General features: G+C 43.9%; 1 protein-coding gene across 1 annotated transcript in view; it reads right to left on the bottom strand.

Moving 5' to 3' along the window:
• Positions 1–8,438: 8,438 nt before the first annotated feature.
• The window catches only part of LOC134413919 (nicotinate-nucleotide pyrophosphorylase [carboxylating]-like), a 28,997-nt gene continuing 14,889 nt past the window's right edge, over positions 8,439–22,546 (bottom strand). Inside the window, exons 2-4 of the mRNA XM_063147940.1 lie at positions 16,363–17,026; positions 12,432–12,563; positions 8,439–9,033 (exon numbers count right to left, since the gene is read on the bottom strand). Of these exons, the coding sequence (XP_063004010.1) occupies positions 8,827–9,033; positions 12,432–12,563; positions 16,363–17,026 (1,003 nt within the window). The 3' untranslated portion in view covers positions 8,439–8,826. The remainder of the gene's footprint in view (positions 9,034–12,431; positions 12,564–16,362; positions 17,027–22,546) is intronic.

The following is a 22,546-nucleotide window of genomic DNA, read 5'->3' as shown; positions in this document are numbered from 1 at the left end:
TCCTTTCAGGCTACTCCTGTCCTCAGTCGGCACACAAGTGAGCCCAGAGCCATCAGACTCTATATCCTGGTTATGTGATGAGGCCTCCCAGCCCCATCTTGGGAGATATTTTTTTGTGCCCTGTGCAGCCCAGGCCGTCCTACGGTGTCCCTGTGTTAGCGTTCAAAAACACATAATCACGGAGCGATTATATGTGGTGCTTTTTATTAAGAGCTCTGGGAATCGGGTATATTCAACCCAAATCTGACTCCGACCATACATCCGAAATGATCATGTTTTATACTCTATCGTTACATAACTTTCATGTTAATTATTAAACTTATATTGTTCTACTGCATACATGAATTTAGCCCCTCTCTGAATTTCCAACATAGTTTCTCACTATTCTTCTTATGGTTACATAATAATTACATTTAATTACTAAACAATCATCACATCTAACAATTATATAATTTTTCATACTGCTTACGCAGGTGCAGTTGATCTGGGAAAGCACAAAGCCTAACATTTTAGATTCTATCTTTAACTTTTTCCAGGGTTTCAGTATCATTCTCCCCACTTTGAAAGCATTTTCACTTCACTATAGGTGTAAATGTTTTCACTTGATACAGTCCTTTATTCCTCAGTTCGTACTTGGTTCTTCAAATCCAGGGTTGATGAAAACGTTGTCATGGATGCTGTTACGAACTGGAGAACCAGAAGATGGTGGGCGTGGATCTCGTGTTAGTGCCTTCATTATCCTCTGGTTCCAGGATGTTTTCTTCTGTATCTCTCCCTTTAAGATGCTGTAAACTAACCAAATTGCTAAGAATACAATTAGTAAGATTATCACACTCTCAATGATCGATTTAATCCATGAACTCACATTCCACCCCAATCCTTTAAAGATTTTTCCTAACCAGCTTGTAGCCAAATCCTTTTGCTCTTCTTGTGCTTCATGATCTATTTGTTTCAACTGATTGATGTCATATTCTACATCTGCAGTTACATTTGGGATATGAACGCAGCAATGATCAACTTGTCCCTTTAAAAATCCACATACTCCATGCTCTTTCAGGAGTAACATATCTAGGGCCAATCGATTTTGTAAAGTCATTTTTGTGGTGGCTTGTAACTGTATATTTAATTCTTTAAATCCTTCCCAGGTGACTCTTGCCAGTCTACCTACCTGACCTGTAAGTTTGTACAGCATCTCTCTGCTCTTATAGTTTGCTATAGGACCAAGCAATGACTCTAGGGCCCATCCAAATTTCACTCCACTAGAGGGTTCTTGCCAAGTGTCATCTGGATTTTCATTGTCTAGAACTTCTCGTCTTGCTCTTATCTGCAGAAGTTCATGTTTTCCATTAAATGGGGACCTTTTCCAAATTGGACATAAGGTTGGCAGGCCTAAAGTAATCTTCTTTACTTTCCCATCTATAGGCAGATGTGTTGTCCAGGTACCATCACTTGCTGCCCATACAAATTGTCCTGGACCTCGGATTGTAATCCTGGTACACCCTATAATTACTTTATAATTCACTCTGCCTTGTTTATGTTTGATCCCTCTGCAAGCACAACCAATTTGTAGGGCTATTGCCAGGGGTGGCATCTGTTTTATCTCTTCATCATCTGAAGTGCAGTTGTAAGTTTTATTACATGCCCACCAACTTACTTTGTCTGCCCTCGTTCTGCTACTAGTGTCAGTGTTTGTTATTGCTGGATGTGTTTCATTCTCGGGGCCTTCCCACTTAATACACCAAGGGGTGTTTGCCATATATTGGAATCTTTGAAGAATACTCACAGACCATGCACTGTCCCGTGGTTCTATCTGATCTTTCTTATCCTTGGCCTCACATTCCCATACCAGAATTGTTTCTGTAACTTGCCTCAATTCGGGTACCAGTTTACATGTAATTGTTTTGTTCTTTTGTATTTCAGGCAGTTTTGATGTTATGATTCCCCAATTTAGTGGGTCTCCTGCTGCCTTTGGTATTGGCAGGCCGGCAGTTATTCGGCTGGTGTTTTGCATTTTGGCAAAATCTTTGACTAATCCGATCATTACATTCTCAGCCCGAACTGCATTAGAAACCTTTATCACCTGTGTTTCCATTTGTACCTCTCTCTTCATTCTAGAATGAAGAGTGGTTGGTTGATCATTTTGCATTCCACATCCCAAAGATATTAATAACCATAACGTTAGCACAATTACTGATAGCATTCTGAAAGCAATTAAATATGTCTTATCTGCAGCCTTTGCTCATTCCAGAGTTTATACAGTCTGTGATCCAGGATGGACTTTCTTCACTCGGGTATAGTGGATCCAGGGTTCCACGCTGGCTACTTTGACTGCTGTAAAGGTGGTCAGTAGTACCTGATGGGGTCCACTCCACTTTTCTTTCAGCGGTTCCTCGTTCCAGTTCTTGATGTACACCTCGTCTCCTGGATGTATGTTATGAACTGGGTTCTCGAGAGTCAGTGGTCTATTCCACACGAGGATACTCCGGAGCCGAGCTAAAGTTTTCCGGAGAGACAGAAGATAATTATACACTTCCTGCTTTCCTGTGACATGTACATGAGGGTTAGGCTCAGGAGATTCATATGGTTTCCCATACAATACCTCATAAGGACTGACTGACATCCCACTCCTAGGCTTTATCCGAATCCTCAACAGTGCTACTGGCAAAGCCTGGGGCCACTGCAATTTGGCTTCTTAGCATATTTTACTGATTTGCCTTTTTAGTGTCTGATTCATCCTCTCTACCTGTCCACTTGACTGGGGTCTCCACGGTGTGTGGAGGTCCCAATTTATCCCCAGCAATCTACTTACCTCTCTTACTACTGTAGCTATGAAATAGGGTCCCCCATCTGATGATATCCCTAGGGGTACCCCAAACCTGGGAATAATCTCCTGTAGTAACCTCTTAACTGTTTCCTTTGCTTGGTTCGTGCGACAGGGAAGGGCTTCTGGCTACCCAGAGAATGTGTCCACCCCATCTAACAGGTATTTGTATCCTCGAGTCCTTGGTAGTTCTACAAAATCTACCTGCTGATAGTCTCCTGGCTCTATTCCTATCCGAATTCTTCCTAGCTGTGCCTGTTGCCTGGCCACTGGGTTATTTTTCAAGCAGATATCACATTTTGACATTACTGATTTTGCCATTGTTAGCATCCGTACTGAAATTAAACTCTGCTTTAGCAATTTTACCAATGCCTCTGCTCCCCAGTGACATTCGTTATGTTTAATTTGTAGAACTTCTCTCATTATCAAGGGGGGTACCACTATTTGTCCTTGTGCAGTTACATACCATCCCTGTGAATTCTTTTGTGCATTTAGCAAACATGCCAGTCTCTCATCTTCTACTGAATATTTTGGTTTTGGAGGCAAATTGAATTGGGATACATTAAGCTTCAAAGGTATCAATGCCATTGTTGTTTGTACCTTTCGAGCAACCTGTCAGGCTGCCCAGTCTGCCAGTCTGCCTTTCGATTTCCCTCACAGATTTTGGAGTTTCCTGATTGGTGTGCTTTGCAGTGTATGATTGCCACTTGTTCAGGTTTTTGTACTGCCTTTACCAATTGCAGGATTGCATCCTGATGTTTAATGTGCATACCCCGAGAAGATAACAGTCCTCTTTCTCTCCACAGTGCTCCGTGTACATGCACCACTCCAAAAGCATACTTTGAGTCAGTCCAGATATTTACCTTTTTCCCTTCATTTAATTCTAGTGCCCTGGTTAAAGCAACCAGTTCTGCCCTCTGGGCAGATGTATTTGGTGGTAATGCCTTTGCCTCCACCACTGTATTGACTGTTGTTACCGCATATCCAGCGTATCTGATTCCATTTTCCACAAAGCTACTCCCATCTGTAAACAGCTCCCACTCCGGCTGCTCTAGTGGGACATCTTTCAGGTCTTCTCTTGCTGAATAGGTGTACTCTATTACTTCTACACAGTCGTGTTCTAATGGCCCTTCTTCAGTTGTGGTACCTGGGAACAAAACTGGATTCAAAAGGTTAGTTGTTTTTAATGTGACATCATCCTGCTCAGTCAGGACTACCTGGAATTTCATCATCCTGCTGGGAGATAGCCAATGGCCCCCCTTTTGTTCTAAGACAGTGGTTACCATGTGTGGTACATAGACATCTATGTGCCTTCCCATAGTAAGTTTCCTGGCTTCTTGTATCAGGATCACAGTAGCTGCGACTGCCCACAGACATGGGGGCCACCCGGCACTTATGTTGTCGAGTTGTTTGGAAAAGTAGCCCACCAGCCTTTTCCAGCTTCCCAGACGTTGGGTCAGGACTCCTAGTGCTAGGCGCAGCCTTTCATGTACAAACAGCTGAAAATCTTTAGACAGATCAGGTAACCCTAATGCTGGAGCAGTTGTCAGTGCTTCCTTTAATTTTAGGAAGGCTTCTTTCTGTGGTTTGCCCCAGGCGAATGGCTGTGTCTTCTGAGCTTCATACAGGGGTTTTGCAATCAGTCCATAGTCCATGATCCACAAGTGACACCATCCTGCCATCCCAAGGAAGACTCGCAGCTCATGTAAATTCTGGGGGTCTGGAATAGCACAAATAGCTTGGATACGATTAGTACCTAGTTTTCGTTGCCCTTGTGAAATTTCACATCCCAGGTGAATCACAGTCTGTTGTGCGATTTGTGCCTTTCCTCTGGATACTTTATAGCCTCCCATCCCCAGTGAATTTAATATCTCAATGGTTACCTTTATACAGGTTGCTCTTTCTTCTGTAGCTATTAGTATATCATCAACATACTGAAACAATAAGTATTGGTCTCTTGGTATTTGCCCATTTTCAGTCCAAATCTCCAGTTCCTTTGCCAGTTGGTTTCCGAATAGGGTCGGCGAGTTCTTGTAGCCTTGTGGTAATCGTGTCCAAGTGAGCTGGGTCTTTCTTCCATTCCCTGGGTTTTCCCACTCAAAGGCAAATAGTTTCCTACTTTCTTTGTCAAGGGGGATGCAGAAAAAGGCATCTTTTGAATCAATTACGGTAAACCATTTATATATCTCCTTTACGGATGTTAGCAATGTATAAGGATATGTTACCACTGGATAAATGTCCTTTGTTATTTTATTTATTGCTCTCAAATCCTGCACTAATCTATATTCACCATTTGGCTTCTTTACTGGAAATATTGGTGTATTAAATTCTGATTCACATTCTTCTAAAATTCGGTATTTCAAGAATTTCTCAATAATCTTTACTATTCCTTGCCGTGCTTCTGGTTTTATGGGATATTGTTTGACTTGTACAGCCCTTGCCCCTTCTTTTAACTCTACATGCACTGGTTGTGCCAATTTAGATTTCCCTGGTATATCTGTCTCCCAGACAGAGGGAATCACTGCATCTTCTACCTCCCTAGGGATAGAGGGGAACAGGTTTTTCTTTGATCATTAATATCTGTCCCGTCTTTGATTCAGGTATTTTCCTTACAGGCTCTCCATTTTCAAAGGTTATTACCGCATCAAGTTTTGCTAGCAAATCTCTCCCTAAAAGCGGAATTGGACACTCAGGTACATATAAAAATTCGTGTGTTATAACCTTGTTTCCAAAACACAAATCTAGGGGTTGCAGGAAAGGCCGTTTTTCCTCTTTCCCTGAAGCGCCCACTATTGTCGTTTCCTTGTCCCCAATTTGTCCTTGCAAATCATTCAATACAGAAAAAGTAGCTCCCATATCTATTAGAAATCTGACCTCTTTATGCCCTAACTGTATATTTACAGCAGGTTCCTTAACTTGTTCTACCGGTTCTACGTCTGGTCAGCTGGTATACTCCCCCAGGACCATCTCCTTGGTAGCCTGCTGGAACTGATTGCCCTGGTCAAACTGGTTATTCAAACTTGGGCAATTTCATTTCCAATGCCCCTCCTGCTTACAATATGCACACTGATTCAGGCTTAACCCTTGGGTAACTGGTCTCCTACCCCGACCCGTCCCCTGAAATTTGGGTTCCCTCTCCCCTGTATTACTGCCAAAAGATTCTGCTGATGCCTTTTACTAGCTTCTTTTTCCCAATTGTTATATACCTTCCAGGCGACCTCAAGTAACTTATCCAAATTCCTTAATTCTTCCCCTTCCAATTTTTGCAATTTTCTACGAATGTCATCCTGTGATTGGCCCAAGAATATGAGAGCAAGCTGAACTTTTGCTTGCTCTGTATCCATTTGGAGGTCTGTATATTTCCTTGCTACCTCCTTAAGCCTCTCCAAAAACGCAGTGGGAGATTCCTTCTTTTCCTGTCAAACCTCCTATAGTTTGGGCCAATTTATAGTTTTGGGCACAGCATTCTGAACTCCTATTTGGATGCACTCTTGGTATTTCCGTAATCTCCTCATATCGCACAATAAATTAGGGTCCCAATTTGGATCCTCAATTGGGAAATTCAGATCTAAGTTCCCTGTTACCAGCCCATTTCTAATATCTTCTCTTGCCCTCTCTTTGGCTGCCTTAAGTACCATTTCTTTTTCAGTAGAATCCATCAGAGTATCTAATATTACTTGTATGTCATCTCAGTCAGGATTTTGCATTTTCATAACCATTTTTACTACATGTGCCACTTTATCAGGATTTTCTCTATAAGTTCCGGCTGACTGTTGCCAAATGACTAAGTCTGCTGGGGAAAAAGGCACTTTTACAAATACTGGCCCTTCCACTCCGACACCTTGTCGCCAGGGGGCAATCACAGTCCATTTTTGTTTCCTTATGCCATCTCTATGCACAACTGGAGCAAGCTTTGCCCGACCCCAGGTTCTATGAGCTATTGGGGTCACTGATTCATTACCATTGCTATCTTTTTCACTCGCATACCTCTTTCCCCTTTCTATCACAGTTAGGTTTCGCTCATCTTCCGAGGAAGAGGGGTCGGGTGATGATGGGAGAGGAGGATAAAGAGGGAAAGGTGTACTAGATGAAACAGGTTCAGGGGTAGGTGGATGAGGAGCAGGTAGTGGGATAGGGACAGATGAAACAGGTTGGGATAGGGTTAGGTTCTCTTGTTCCTATTGGAGCTACTTGTAAATCAATATCTGTATAATTTTCTCTACTCAAGCTTTCTCTTTACGCCAAGTGTTCTAAACAACGTTCCTCACAAACCCCACACTTTGCAGATGTTTTAACCATTAATAATCCACATTCATTCTGCCATTCTGGCTTTCCTGTAAGTAGAAAAACAGATCAACATATGGGACTTCATCCCATTTTCCTTCTTGTTTACAAAACGACATTAACTGCAAAATAGTGTTACATTGCAGAGTACCGTATTTTGGCCATTTTTCACCGTTCTCCAAGGCATATTCTGGCCACCATGAATTACAATAATCAATCAACTTAGTTTTACATAATCCTTCTCCAAAGTTACCTTGTTTCCAATGTGCTAATAAGCACCCCAAAGGAGAATTTTGCGGGATAGGGGTGTTACTGCCCAAAATCCCTTTAAGTTTCTCCATTTCAAAAATACCACAAATGCCGAACCTGCAAAGCTTTCGCGATTGTCTTATGGAACGGTGCCTAGGCTTACACCAACAGGAATTCCTTTAGCCCAACCAAGCGTAGCTTTCAGTGCGTCTTATTGGCAGGCACCCAAACCAAAGTAAAAAGCACCTTACATTTCTCCCGGGGACGTTTGTGAGCGGCGGAAGCAGTCGCGGCCGATGGCCTCCCCGAGAATCCCTTGGTGCCGGCTGGAGCGTGATCGAGTCGCGAACTTGCTCAGCAGCACTCACAAGGGTTCCATCTGGGTCGCCAAAATGTTAGCGTTCAAAAACACATAATCACGGAGCAATTATATGCGGTGCCTTTTATTAAGAGCTCTGGGAATCGGGGTATATTCAACCCAAATCTGACTCCGACCGTACATCCGAAATGATCATGTTTTATACTCTATCATTACATAACTTTCATGTTAATTATTAAACTTATATTGTTCTATTGTATACATAAATTTAGCCCCTCTCTGAATTTCCAACATAGTTTCTCACTATCCTTCTTATGGTTATATAATAATTACATTTAATTACTAAGCAATCATCACATCTAACAATTATATAATTTATCATACTGCTTACGCAGGTGCAGTTGATCTGGGAAAGCACAAAGCCTAACATTTTAGATTCTATCTTTAACTTTTTCCAGGGTTCCACTATCAATTTCAGGGTTCCAGGGTGAATTTTTGGGGTTCCCACATTGGATTTTCAGGGTTCCTCGGCTCCGTCCCCCATCCCCAGCACCCTGAGGGCGCAGTCGAGCGCGGGGGCGCTGTGGGTCGGGCACCCCATGGACACGACGGCCCCGTGGGGCCCCAGGAACCAGGGCAGGGCCTGCAGGGCTGGGGGGCTCCTGGGGCGGATTTTGGGGTTCAGGGATGGATTCTGGGGTTCCCGGGATTTCATTGGTTCCAGGCTGGGTTTGGAGGGTTGGATTTTGGGGGTTCCAGGTTGGATTTTTTGGGGTTCCAGGTTGGATTTTTGGGGTTCCTGGGATGGATTTCAGGGTTCCAGGTGTCTCTACGTTTCACGTTGGATTTTATTGGTTCCAGGTTGGAATTTGGGCGTTCCTGGGATGGATTTTTGGGGTTCCCCGGTTCAATTTTGGGGTTCCCAAATTTCAGGGTTTCGGGTTCGATTTCGAGGTTTCCAGGATGGATTTTGGGGTTCCAGGTTGGATTTTGGGGTTCCAGGTTTGACAGGTCCAACGTTGGACATTATTGGTTCCAGGACGGATCTCCAGGGTTTCGGGTTGGATTTTGGGGTTTCCAGGCTGGATTTTTGAGATTTTACACTGGATTTTGGGGTTTCTGGGTGAAATTTTGGGGTTTCCACGTCGGATTTTCACTTTTCCTCACTTCCACTCCCCATCCCCACCACCTTGAGGGCGAAGTCGAGCGCGGGGGCGCTGTGGGTCAGGCACCCCATGGACACGATGTCCACGTGGGGCCCCAGGAAGCTGCCCAGCCTCTCCAGGCCGATGCCCCCGCTGGCCTCCACCAGCACCCGCGGGTGCGCGGCCTTGACGCGCGCGGCCGCCGCGTGCAGCTCCTGGAAACGGGGGGAAAACGTCAAAAAACCCAAAATTGGGGGTTCATTGGATGAGTGGGGGTCTGGTTCATTGGGGTTGGGCGGGATTCGAACCCAAAATTGGGGTGTCCCTGCTCAAATTTGGGTTTTCCCCATAAAAATCCCCAAAAATCCGGGGATTAGTCCACCCAAAATTGGGGTGTCCACCCCCAAATTCCCCTTAAAGCAGAAACACCAAAAAAATTGGCATTTTTCACCCAAAAATTTGGGGTCTCTCCCACCCAGAAAAATCCCAAATTTGGGATTTTCAACCTAGAATCTGCCCAATTTCAGTCCCTAGAAAAACCCATTAATTCTGGGATTATTTAACCCAAAATTGGGGTGCCCACCCCCAAATTCCCCTTAAACCAGAAACACCAAAAATTTGGGATTTTTCACCCAAAAATTTGGGGTCTCTCCCACCCAGAAAAATCCCAAATTTTGGGATTTTCAACTTAAAATCTGCCCAATTTCGGTCCCTATAAAAACCCATTAATTCTGCAATTATTTAACCCAAATTTCGGGTGCCCACCCCCAAATCCCCACTCAACCAGAAACCCCAAAAATTCGGGGTTTTCCACCCAAAATTTGGGGTTTGAACCACTGAGAAAAACTCCAAAATTTGGGATTTTCAATCTAAAATCTGCCCAAATTCGGTCCCTATAAAAACCCATTAATTCTGGGATTATTTAACCCAAAATTGGGGTGCCCACCCCCAAATTCCCCTTAAAGCAGAAACACCAAAAAAATTGGGATTTTTCACCCAAAAATTTGGGGTCTCTCCCACCCAGAAAAATCCCAAATTTGGGGGTTTCCAACCCAAAATTTGCCCAGTTTGGGTCCCCAGAAAAAATGATCAATTTTGGGATTGTTCCACTTAAAATTGGGTGTTCAAAATTGGGGTGCCCACCCCCAAATCCCCTTCAAACCAGAAACCCCAAAAATTCGGGGTTTGCAACCCAAAACCTGCCCAGTTTCAGTCCCACTTCTTGGGTTTATCCCAATTTCTTTTTGCTTATTTCCCCATTTTTTTGGGTTTTTTCCCATCTTTGGGGGGTTTATCCCCATTTCAAAAAGTCCACAGCCCCATTTTTGGGGTTTTTCTTCCTATTTTTTTGGGGTTTGTCTCCATTTTTTGGGGTTTCCCCACATTTTTGGGGGGTTTATCTCAATTTTTGGGGTTTTTTTTTCCCCCATTTTTTAGGGTTCATTCCTTTTTATTTGTTTGTTTGTTTTTCCCATTTTTGGGGTTTCATCCCAATTTTTGGGGCTTATCCCAAATTTTTGCAGCATGTCCTCATTTTTTGGGTTTTTTTCCTTTTTTTTTGTTTTTATTCCCATGTTTTTTTATTTTTTCCCACTGTTTGGTTTGGGGTTTTCCATTTTTCTGGGGTTTTCCCCCATTTTTTGTGGTTTTTCCTCATTTTTTTTGGGAATAATGCCATTTTTTGGACTTTATCCCTATTTTTGGTGTTTATCCCCATTTTGGGGGCTTTTATCCCCATTTTTTTGGAGTTTTACCCCCATTTTGCGGGTTTTATCCCAATTTTTTGGCATTTATTCCATTTTTTTGGGTTTTTTCTCAATGTTTGGACTTTACCCCAGATTTTTGGCGGGTTCATCCCCCCTTTTTGGGATTTTTTCCTCATTTTTTGGGGGTTTTCCACCTTTTTTTTTTTGTCGATTCCCCATTTTTGGGGTTTATCCCAAATTTTTTCAGATCTCCCCCCCACCTTTTTTTTTGGGGGGGGATTTATCCAAATATTTTTTGATTTTTCCCATTTTCTCCCCATTTTTGGAGTTTATCCGAGTGCAGATCCCGGTAAAGGGGGACAATGTCAGTGAACCCCAAAATTTGGGGTTCGGTTCATTGGGGTTGGGCGGGATTTGAACCAAAATTGGGGTGTCCCTGGGTTTTTCCCATAAAAATCCCCACAAATCCGGGGATTGTTCCACCCAAAACTGGGGTGTCCCTGCTCAAATTTGGGTTTTCCCCATAAAAATCTCCACAAATTTGGGGATTTGAACCCAAAATTGGAGTGTCCACCCCAAATTCCCCTTAAACTAGAAACACCAAAAATTTGGGATTTTCCACCCAAAATTTGGGGTCCGACCCACCAAGAAAAACCCCAAAATTTGGGATTTTCAACCCAAAATTTGCCCAATTTGGGTCCCTAAAAAATTTATCAATTCTGGGATTATTTGACCCCCCCAAAAAACCCGATTTTTTGCAGTTATCTCCCCCAAAATTTCACCGTTTTTCCCCAAATTTTTGCCGTTTTTCCCCAAATTTTCACCTTTTTCTCCCAAATTTTCACCTTTTCCCCCCAAAATTTCGATTTTCAGGGTTCCCGAATTTTGGGGCTCCCCCATGGGCTCAGAGCTCAAATCTCCACCACCCCCACCCCGATTTTGCACCATTTTTTTTGAGTTTCTCCCCCAAAGTTTCACCTTTTTTCCCAAATTTTCACTGTTTTTCCCCAAACTTTCGCCTTTTTCCTCCCGAAATTCCACCTTTTCTCCCCCATAATTTCGATTTTCAGGGTTCCCGAATTTTGGGGCTGCCCCGTGGGCTCAGAGCTCAAATCTCCACCACCCCCACCCCAATTTTGGGCCGATGTTTTTGAGTTTTTCCCCCAAATTTTCACTGTTTTTCCCCAAATTTTCACTTTTTTCCCCCAAATTTTCACCTTTTATCCCCCAAATTTCCCCTCTTTCCCCCAAAATTTCGATTTTTGGGGTCCCCCGATATTTTGGGGCTCCCCTGTGGGCTCAGAGCTCAAATCTCCGCCACCCCCACCCCAATTCTGGGCACATTTTTGGGGTTTTCTCCCCCAAATTTTTGCCTTTTTTCCCCAAATTTTCATCGTTTTTCCCCAAATTTTCACCTTTTTCCCCCAAATTTTCACCTTTTATCCCCAAAATTTCACCTTTTCTCCCCCAAAATTTCCATTTTCGGGGTTCCCGAATTTTGGGGCTCCCTCGTGGGCTCAGAGCTCAAATCTCTGCTACCCCCACCCCAATTCTGGGCCCATTTTTGGGGTTTTCTCCCCCAGATTTTCACCTTTTTTCCCAAATTTTTGCCGTTTTCCCCAAAATTTTCACCTTTTTTCCCCAAAATTTCACCTTTTCTCCCCCAAAATTTCGATTTTCGGGGTTCCCCGATGTTTTGGGGCTGCCCCGTGGGCTCAGAGCTCAAATCTCTGCCACCCCCACCCCAATTCTGGGCACATTTTTTTGAGTTTCTCCCCCAAATTTTTGCTTTTTTTCCCCAAATTTTCACTGTTTTTCCCCAAATTTTTGCCGTTTTTCCCCAAAATTTCGCCATTTTTCCCCCCAAAATTTCGATTTTTGGGGTCCCCCGATGTTTTGGGGCTCACCTCTGGGCTCAGGTTGTCGAGCAGGACGACATCGGCCCCAGCCTTGGCCGCCTCCAGCGCCTGCTCAGCGCTCGCGCACGCCACGCCCAATTTCCGCGTGAAGCCCCCGGCCCGGCGCGCCTCCACAATCAGCTGTGGGACCCCAAAATAAACCCAAAAATTAGGGATTTGCCCCCAAAATTTGGGTTTTCTATTCAAAATTATTCCACAAAAATTGGGGATTTCTACTCAAAATTTATCCCCAAAAATTTGGAAATTAATCCCCAAAAATTGGGTTTTTCTATTCAAAATTAATACCCAAAAATTGGGGATTTCTACTCAAAATTAATCCCCAAAAATTCGGAAATTAATGCCCAAAAATTGGGAATTCTTACTCAAAATTAGTCCCCAAAAATTGGGATTTTCCCCTCAGATTCATCCCCAAAAATTGAGAATTTGACTCCCAAATTAATACCCAAAAATTGGGGATTTCCACTCAAAATTTAAACCCAAAAATTTGGAAATTAATCCCCAAAAATTTGGGTTTTTCTATTCAAAATTAATCCTCAAACATTGGGGATTTCTACTCGAAATTAATTTCCAAAAATTTGGAAATTAATCCTCAAAAATTGGGGATTTCTATTCAAAATTAATCCCAAAAAATTGGGAATTTCTACTCAAAATTAATCCAAAAAATTGGGAATTCCTACTCAAAATTAATCCCCAAATTTGAGAATTTTCCCCCAAATTAATCCCCCAAAAATAGGATTTTCTACTCAAAATTAATCCAAAAAATTGGGAATTTCTACTCAAAAAATTGGGAATTCCTACTCAAAATTAATTCCCCTAAATTTGGGAATTTTTCCTCAAAATTAATTCCCAAATTTGAGAATTTTCCCCCAAATTAATCCCCAAAAATTGGGATTTTCTACTCGAAATTAATTCCCTAAAAATTGAGAATTTCTACTCAAAAAATTGGGAATTCCTACTCAAAATTAATTCCCCAAAAATTGGGAATTTTTCCTCAAAATAAATCCCCAAATTTGAGAATTTCCCCCCAAATAAATCCCCAAAAATTGGGAATTTCTACTCAAAATTAATCCCCAAAAATTGGGATTTTCTACTCAAAATTAATCCCCAAATTTGAGAATTTCCCCCCAAATAAATCCCCAAAAATTGGGATTTTCTACTCAAAATTAATCAAAAAAATTGGGAATTCCTATTCAAAATTAATTCCCAAAAAAATTGGGATTTTCTACTCAAAATTAATCCCCAAAAATTGGGAATTCCTACTCAAAATTAATTCCCCCAAAAATTGGGAATTTTTCCTCAAAATTAATCCCCAAATTTGAGAATTGCCCCCTAAATTAATCCCCCCAAAATAGGATTTTCTACTCAAAATTAATCAAAAAAATTGGGAATTTCTACTCAAAATTAATTCCCAAAAATTGGGATTTTCTACTCAAAATAATTCCCTAAAAATTGGGAATTTCTACTCAAAAAATTGGGAATTTCTACTCGAAATTAATTCCCCAAAAATTGGGAATTTCCCCACAAAAAATTGCAAATTTTCCCCGGAAAAATTGGCAATTTCCCCCCAAAATTAATCCCCAAAAATTTCCCCAAATTTGGGGTCCCCCCACACCCAAAACCCCCCAAATTTTGGGGTGCTCACCTTTGCCAGCGCTCTGGCATTGTCCCGATCCCCCACAAATTTGGCCCCCAAATTTCCCCCATTTTTACCCCAAACTCGGGGTCCCCACAACCGGAACCCCCCCAAATTTTGGGTTTCCCCACCCCATTTTCCACCCATTTTTTTTTTCCCATTTCTCCCCCATTTCCACCCAAATTTCCCCCATTTTACCCCAAATTTTTCCCCATTTCCCCCCCAAATTTGAGTGTCCCCAAAACCAGAACCCCCCAAATTTTGCCCCCAGATTTTGCCCCCATTTCCCCCCAAATTCGGGGTCTCCCCTCCTCATTTCAGCCCCATTCCCCCCCAATTTTTCCCCCCATTTTCCACCCAAATTTTTCCCATTTCCCCCCACATTTTGGGGATCCCCCTCCCCATTTCCCCCCCAAATCCGGGGGTTCCCACAACCAGAACCCCCCAAATTTTGCCCCCAAATTCGGGGTCTCCACACTCATTTCCCTCCCATTTTCCACCCATTTGTCCCCCAATTTTTTTCCCATTTCCACCCAATTTCGGGGTACCCCACAGCGAATTTCACCCCAAATCCCCCCAAAATTGGGGTCCTTACCCGTTTAACCCCTTCCTGTCCCTCACTCAGTTCCACCACCGCTCGGTGCTTGTCCTTGAGCAGCCCAGAGCCCCCATTTCCCCCCCCAAATTTCCCCTCATTTTACCCCAAATTTTTCTCCATTTCCCCCCCAAATCCGGGGGTCCCCACAACCAGAACCCCCCAAATTCTGTAGGGTCTCCCCACAACCAAAACTGCCCCAATTCAAGGGTCCCCCCACTCATTTCCCCCCCAATTTCGGGGGTCCCCACCTGCCGGATACCCCCCCCCCCCATTCTCCCCCCATTTCTTCTCCATTTTCCCTCCAAGTTTTTCCCCATTTCTCCCCCATTTTCACCCAATTTTTTCCCCAATTTCGGGGCTCTCCCACCCCAAAATTCCCCCAAATTTTGGGGTCCTCACCTGTGTCACCCCCTCCTCTGTCTCCAGTGCCACCGCTCTGTGATTGTCCAGATGCCCCCTCCCCAAATTCCTGATTCCCCTCCCCATTTTCCACCCAATTTTTTCCCCAATTTCGGGGTTCCCCCACCCCAAAACCCCCCAAAATTTGGGGTCCTCACCCGTTTAACCCCTTCCTGTCCGCTGTCGCTCTCTCTGTGATTGCCCCCCCAAATTTCCTCCCCATTTTCCACCCATTTTTCCCCATTTCCACCCATATTTTTCCCATTTCCACCCACATTTCGGGGTTCCCCCGACCCCAAAATTTGGGGTCCTTACCCGTTTAACCCCTTTGTGCCCGCCTCCGCCCATCTTGGCCACGGCCCTGTGCTTGTCCTTGAGCAGCGCGAACGCCCCCAGCCCCTCCCAAATTTTCCCTCATTTTCCCCCAAATTTCGGGGTCTCCCACAACCAAAACCCCCCAAAACCGCCCCAAATCCCCCCAAAATTTCGGGGTCCTTACCCGTTTAACCCCTTCGTGCCCTCCTCCGCCCATCTCGGCCACGGCCCTGTGCTTGTCCTTGACGAGGCCGAACGTCCCCAGCCCCTCCCAAATTTCCCCTCATTTTACCCCAAATTTTTCCCCATTTCCCCCCCAAATTTGGGGGTCCCCACAACCAGAACCCCCCAAATTTTGCTCCCAAATTTTCCCCCCAAATACGGGGTCTCCTCTCCCCATTTCTCCCCTCATTTCTCCCCTATTCCCCCCCCAGTTTTTCCCGCCATTTCTCCGCCATTTTCCACCCAAATTTTTCCCTCATTTTCCCCCAAATTTCGGGGTCTCCCACAACCAAAACCGCCCCAAAACCCCCCAAAATTTCGGGGTCCTTACCCGTTTAACCCCTTCGTGCCCTCCTCCGCCCATCTCGGCCACGGCCCTGTGGTTGTCCTTGACGAGGCCGAACGCCCCCAGCCCCTCCCAAATTTCCCCTCATTTTACCCCAAATTTTTCCCCAAATCCGGGGATCCCAACAACCAGAACACCCCCAAACTCTGTAGGGTCTCCCCACAACTAAAACTGCCCCAATTCAAGGGTCCCCCCACTCATTTCCCCCCCAATTTCGGGGCTCCCCCACCCCAAAACCCCCCAAAATTCGGGGTGCTCACCCGTTTAACCCCTTGCTGTCCGCTGTCACTCTCTCTGTGATTGTCCCCCCAAATTTCCTCCCCATTTTCCACCCATTTTTCCCCCATTTCCACCCACATTTCGGGGTTCCCCCAACCCAAAATTTCGGGGTCCTTACCCGTTTAACCCCTTCGTGCCCGCCGCCCATCTCGGCCACGGCCCTGTGGTTGTCCTTGATGAGGCCAAACGCCCCCAGCCCCTCACGGTGCCCCTGCGCGCCCCCCACGCCCAGCGCGTACTTCTCGGCCGCCCTGAAGCCGGGCGTGCACTTGCGCGTCCCCGCCACGACCCCTCCCCAGTTTCGGCTCTCGGCGACGCCCCGGGCCCGGGCGGCCATGGAGGCCACGCCGCTGCAGCGGCCCAGGACATTGAGGGCCGTGCGCTCGGCCAGGAGCAGCCCGGAAACGGGGCCGCGAACCTCGGCCAGCAGCGCCCGGCCCGGGCCCAGCCGGGAACCTTCGGGAACCTTCCAGAGCACGGAGCAGCCCGACACCGCGAACACCGCCTCGGCGAATGGGCAGCCGGCCAGCACCCCGAAAAACGGGGGGGTTTTGGGGTTAAATGCGGGGGTTTCGGGGTTTTTGACAAGGATGTGGGCGCGGATCTCGGGGTTCCCCAGCGGCGCAACGGTGGGGTCGGGCCAGGGCGCGTCCTCGTCCAGCCAGGAGCGCGCCAGGGCCCGCAGGCGGTGCGGGGGAGGGGGGGGCGGCCAGGGGGTCCCCGAAGGGTTCGGGGGGTTCGGGGGTCCCGGGGGGTTCGGGGGCGCAGAGCCGGACATGGTGCGGAGAGACCTGGGGAGAGAGAAAGGGGAATTAAGGGGGGGATATTGGGGTCCTTGGGGGGCATTTAGGGGGTCTTTGGGGAGTCTCTGTGAGGATTTGGGGGTCCCAGGAGGGTCCTTGAGAGGATTTGAGGGTCCCAGGAGGGGATTTGGGGTAATGGGGAGGGGTCTTCGAGGGGTTAATGGGGTCCCAGGGGAGATTTTGGGGTTCCCATTGGGATCTATGGGGAGATAATTGGGTCTGGGGGGGATTTTGGGGGTCCTAGGAGGATCCTTGGGGGGATTTTGGGGTCCCAGGAGGGGATTTAGGGCGATGGGGAGGGGGCTTGGAGGGGATTTGGGGGGTCCTTGAGGGGATTTTGGGGTCCCCATTGGGATTTTTGTGGAGCTATTTGGGTCTGGTGGGGATTTGGGGGTCTCAGGAGGGGGCTTGGAGAGGATTTAGGGGTCCCAGGAGGGTCCTTGAGGGGGTTTTGGGGTCCCCATTGGGATCTCTGGGGAGATTTTTGGGTCTGGGGGGGATTTAGGGGGTCCCAGGAAGGTCCCTGAGGGGCTTTGGGGGTCTTAGGGGGCTCCTGGAGGGGATTTGGGGGTGCGGGGAGGGGTCTGGGGGGGATTTTGGGGTCCCAGGGGAGTCCTTGAGGGAATTTTGGGGTCCCCATTGGGATTTAGGGAGAGATTTTGGGTCTGGGGGCGATTTGGGGGTCCCAGGAGGGTCCTTGGGGGATTTTGGGGTGTGGGGAGGGGGTTTTGGGGAGATTTAGGGGGTCCTTGAGGGGGTTTTGGGGTCCCAGGAGGGGATTTGGGGTAATGGGGAGGGGGCTTCGAAGGGTTAATGGGGTCCCAGGGGAGATTTTGGGGTCCCCATGGGGATCTCTGGGGAGATTTTTGGGTCTGGGGGTGATTTTGGGGTCCCAGGGGGGATTTTGAGGGATTTTGGGGTCCCAGGGGGGTATTTGGGGGGTCCTTGAGGGGGTTTTGGGGTCCCCCTTGGGGTTTTTGGGGAGGATTTCGGTCTGGGGGGGATTTTGGGGGTCCCTGGGGGGATTTGGGGGCGCTGAAGAGCAAATTTGGGGTCGGGTTTGGGGGATTTGGGCCAATTTGGGGCCGATTTTTTTCCACTTTTTTCCCCATTTTGGGGATTTTTGGCCGATTTTGTGCCAATTTGGGTCAATTTGGTGCCGATTTTTGCCTTTTCCCCCCTTTTTTGGGATTTTTTGGTGATTTTCGAGTTAATTTGTGTCAATTTTTGCCAATTTGGTGCCGATTTTTCCCCTTTCTTTCTGGTTTAGGGTATTTTGGGGGGATTTTAGTTTAATTTTTGCCAATTTTGTGCCGATTTTCTCCCCTTTCATTGGTTTTGGGGCTTTTAAATAATTTTGTGTCAATTTTTGCCAATTTTGTGCCGATTCTTTGCCTTTTTTCCCCTTTTTTAGGATTTTGGGGTAATTTTGGGGTGAATTTGTGTCAATTTTTCCCAATTTTGTGCCAATTTTTCCCCTTTCTTTCTGGTTTTGGGTAGTTTGGGGTGATTTTAGGTTATTTTTTTCCAATTTTGTGCCGATTTTTCCCCTTTCTTCCATTTTAGGGATTTTTTGATTATTTTGTACCAATTCTTGCCAATTTAGTGCTGATTTTCCCCTTTTTTTCTGGTTTTGGGGCTTTTTAGCTGATTTTTTGTCAAATTTTGCCCATTTTGTGCCGATTTTTTGCCTTTTTTTCTGCTTTTGGGCCGATTTCTGTTGATTTTGTGTAATTTCAGTCGATTTTATGCCAATTTTTCCCATTTTTGCGCTGATTTTCCCCCTTTTTTCCGGTTTTGGGGCAATTTCTTCTGATTTTGGGCAATTTAAGCCGATTTTGTGTCAATTTTTGCCATTTTTGTGTCGATTTTCCCCCTTTTTTTTCCCTTTTAGGGATTTTTGGATTATTTCGTGACAATTTGAGTCAATTTAGTACCGATTTTCGCCCTTTATTTAAATTTTGGGAGATTTTAAAATAATTTCGTTTCAATTTTTGCCACTTTTGTGCCGACTTTCCTCCTTTTTTCCTGATTTTGGGCAATTTAGGGCGATTTTGAGTAATTTTAGCTGATTTAGTGCCGATTTTTCCCGATGTTGTGTATTTTGGGATGGTTTTGGGTGATTTTGTGTCAATTTTTGCCAATTTTGTGCCGATTTCTCCCCTTTTTCTGGTTTTGGGCCGATTTCTGCTGATTTTGTGTAATTTCAGCCGATTTTATGCCAATTTTTGCCAATTTTGTGCCGATTTTTCCCCTTTTTTTTCCGATTTTGGGCCGATTTCCGCTGATTTTGTGTAATTTCAGCCGATTTTGTGCCAATTTTCGCCAATTCTGCGCCAATTTTTCCCCCTTTTTTCCGGGTTTGGGCCGATTTCTGATGATTTTGGGTTATTGTAGCCGATTTTATGTCAATTTTTGCCAATTTTGTGCCGATTTTTCCCCTTCTTTCCCGTTTTGGGCCGATTTCCGCTGATTTTGTGCAATTTCAGCCGATTTTGTGCCGATTTTTGCCCTTTTTGCCCCAAATCCCGCGGTCCCGGGGCCGTTTTGGGACCGGCCCCGCCCCCTCCCCTCACGCGCCCCTCCCCCACTCACCTGGCGCGCGCCGGGCCCGAGTGAGGCCCCGGGGGGGGAGGGGGGGGATCTTACCCGGGGGGGCGGGGCCACAGCGCGGGCGCTGATTGGCTGCCGCCGCTGATTGGCTGCCGCCGCTGATTGGCTGCCACGCCCACCCAAAAAAAAATTTCCGAAAAAACCCAAAAATAAACCCGGAAGTGTTTGGGGGGAGGGGCAATGGGGGGGTGGAAGTTGGGGAAAAATGGGGGGAAATTGGGAAAAATTGGGAAAAATGAGATTTGGGGACATTGGGGAAAATTGGTAAAAAAATGGGAAAAATGAGATTTGGGGACATTGGGGACATTGGGGGAAAAAATGGGGAAAATAGGGGAAAATGAGATTTGGGGACATTGGGGGAAAATGGGGAAAATTTGGGAAAATTGGGGAAAATGAGATTTGGGGACATTGGGGAGATTGGGGGGACGTTGGGGAAAAATTGGGGGAAAATGGGGGAAAATGAGATTTGGGGACATTGGGGAAAAATTGGGGAAAATTGGTAAAAAATGGGAAAAATGAGATTTGGGGACAATGAGAAAAAAATGGGAAAAATTGGGAGAAATTTAGAAAAATGAGTTTTGGGGACATTGGGGACATTAAGGACAATGAGAAAAAAATGGGAAAAATTGGGGGAAATTTTAAAAAATGAGATCTGGGGACATTGGGGGAAAATGGGAGAAAATTGGGAAAAGTTGGGGGAAAAGTGGAGAAAAATCGGGGAAAATTTAGAAAATGAGATTTGGGGAAAATTGGGGAGATTGGGGGGACATTGGGGAGAAATTGGGGGAAAATTGGGAGAAATTTAGAAAAATGAGATTTGGGGACATTGGGGGAAAATTGGGGGAAAATTGGGAGAAATGAGATTTGGGGACATTGGGGACATTGGGGACAATGAGAAAAAAATGGGAAAAGTTGGGGGGAAAACGGAGAGAAATTGTGGAAAATTTGGGAAAAAATGAGATTTGGGGACATTGGGGAGATTGGGGGGACATTGGGGAGAAATTGGGGGAAAATTTAGAAAAATGAGATTTGGGGACATTGGGGGGAAAATGGGAAAAAAATGGGAAAAATGGGGAAAATTGGGGAAAATGAGATTTGGGGACATTGGGGAAAAAATGGGGAAAATTGGGAAAAAAAGAGATTTGGGGACATTGGGGACAATGGGGGAAAAATGGGGAAAATTGGGGGAAAATTGGTAAAAAATGGGACAAATGAGATTTAGGGGAAAATAAGATTTGGGGACATTGGGGGAAAAATAGGAAAAAAAAGGGGAAAATTTGGGAAAAAATTGGGGAAAACAAGATTTGGGGACATTGGGGACAATGGGGGAAAAATTGGGGAAAATTTGGGAAAAAATTGGGGGAAAATTGGTAAAAAATGGGAAAATGAGATTTCGGGACATTGGAGGGAAATTGGGGGAAAATAGGGAGAAATGAGATTTGGGGACAATGGGGGAAAAATGGGGAAAATTGGGGGAAAATTGGTAAAAAATGGGACAAATGAGATTTGCGGGAAAATGGGGAAAATAAGATTTAGGGACATTGGGGGAAAAATGGGGAAAAAATGGGGAAAATTGGGAGAAAATTGGGGAAAATGAGATTTGGGGACATTGGGGACGATGGGGGAAAATTTGGGAAAAAATGGGGGAAAATTGGTAAAAAATGGGAAAAATGAAATTTGGGGACATTGGGGGAAAATTGGGAGAAATGAGATTTGGGGACATTGGGGACATTGGGGACAATGAGAAAAAAATGGGAAAAGTTAGGGGAAAATTTAGAAAAAATGAGATTTAGGGACGTTGGGGACATTGGGGGAAAAATGGGAAAAAAATGGGAAAAATTGGGGGAAAATATATTATGTTATGTTATGTTATATTATATTATATTATATTATATTATATTATATTATATTATATTATATTATATTATATTATATTATATTATATTATATTATATTATATTATATTATATTATATTATATCATATCATATCATATCATATTATATTATATTATACTATATTACATTACATTGTATAGTATTATAGTTTATTATTTTATATTTTATTTATTTTATTGGATTTGATTTATTTTATTTCATTTTATGTTTTAATACATTTTTATTTTATTTTATAGTATTTATTATTTATTTTATTGTATTTTATTGTATTTTATTTTATCTTGTTTTATTTCATTTTATCTTATTTTATTTCATTTCATTAATTTTCATTTTTATTTTATTTTATTTTATCTTATTTCATTTCATTTCATTTTTATTTTATTTTATTTTATTTTATTTTATTTTATTTTATTTTATTTTATTTTATTTTATTCTGTCTTTCCCCAGCAAAACTCGATTTTATCTCTGGTTTTCTTCAGATTCCAAATTCCAAATTCCATCAGGGGCCAGAAATGCTCTGCAAACAAACCCAAAATGCTCTGCAAACAAACCCAAAAACAGATTTGGGTTTTATTTATTTTTATTTCATTTCATGTTTTAATCCATTTACATTATATTATATTATATTATATTATATTATATTATATTATATTATATTATATTATATTATATTATATTATATTATATTATATTATATTATATTATATTACATTATTCTATATTACATTTCATTGTATAGTATTATATTTTATTATTTTATATTTTATTTATTTTATTTTATTTTGTTTATTATTTATTTTTATTTCATTTTATGTTTTAATAATTTTTTATTTTATTTTATTGTATTTATTATTTATTTTATTGTATTTTATTTTATCTTATTTTATTTTATCTTATCTTATTTCATTTCATTTCATTTTTATTTTATTTTATTTCCTTTCATTCATTTTATTTTATTTTATTTTATTTCATTTCATTTCAATTTATTCTGTCCTTCC

The sequence above is a fragment of the Melospiza melodia genome, unplaced genomic scaffold, assembly GCF_035770615.1.
Source record: "Melospiza melodia melodia isolate bMelMel2 unplaced genomic scaffold, bMelMel2.pri scaffold_61, whole genome shotgun sequence".
Classification (NCBI taxonomy): domain Eukaryota; kingdom Metazoa; phylum Chordata; class Aves; order Passeriformes; family Passerellidae; genus Melospiza; species Melospiza melodia.
This window is presented reverse-complemented; position numbering and strand designations above follow the sequence as displayed.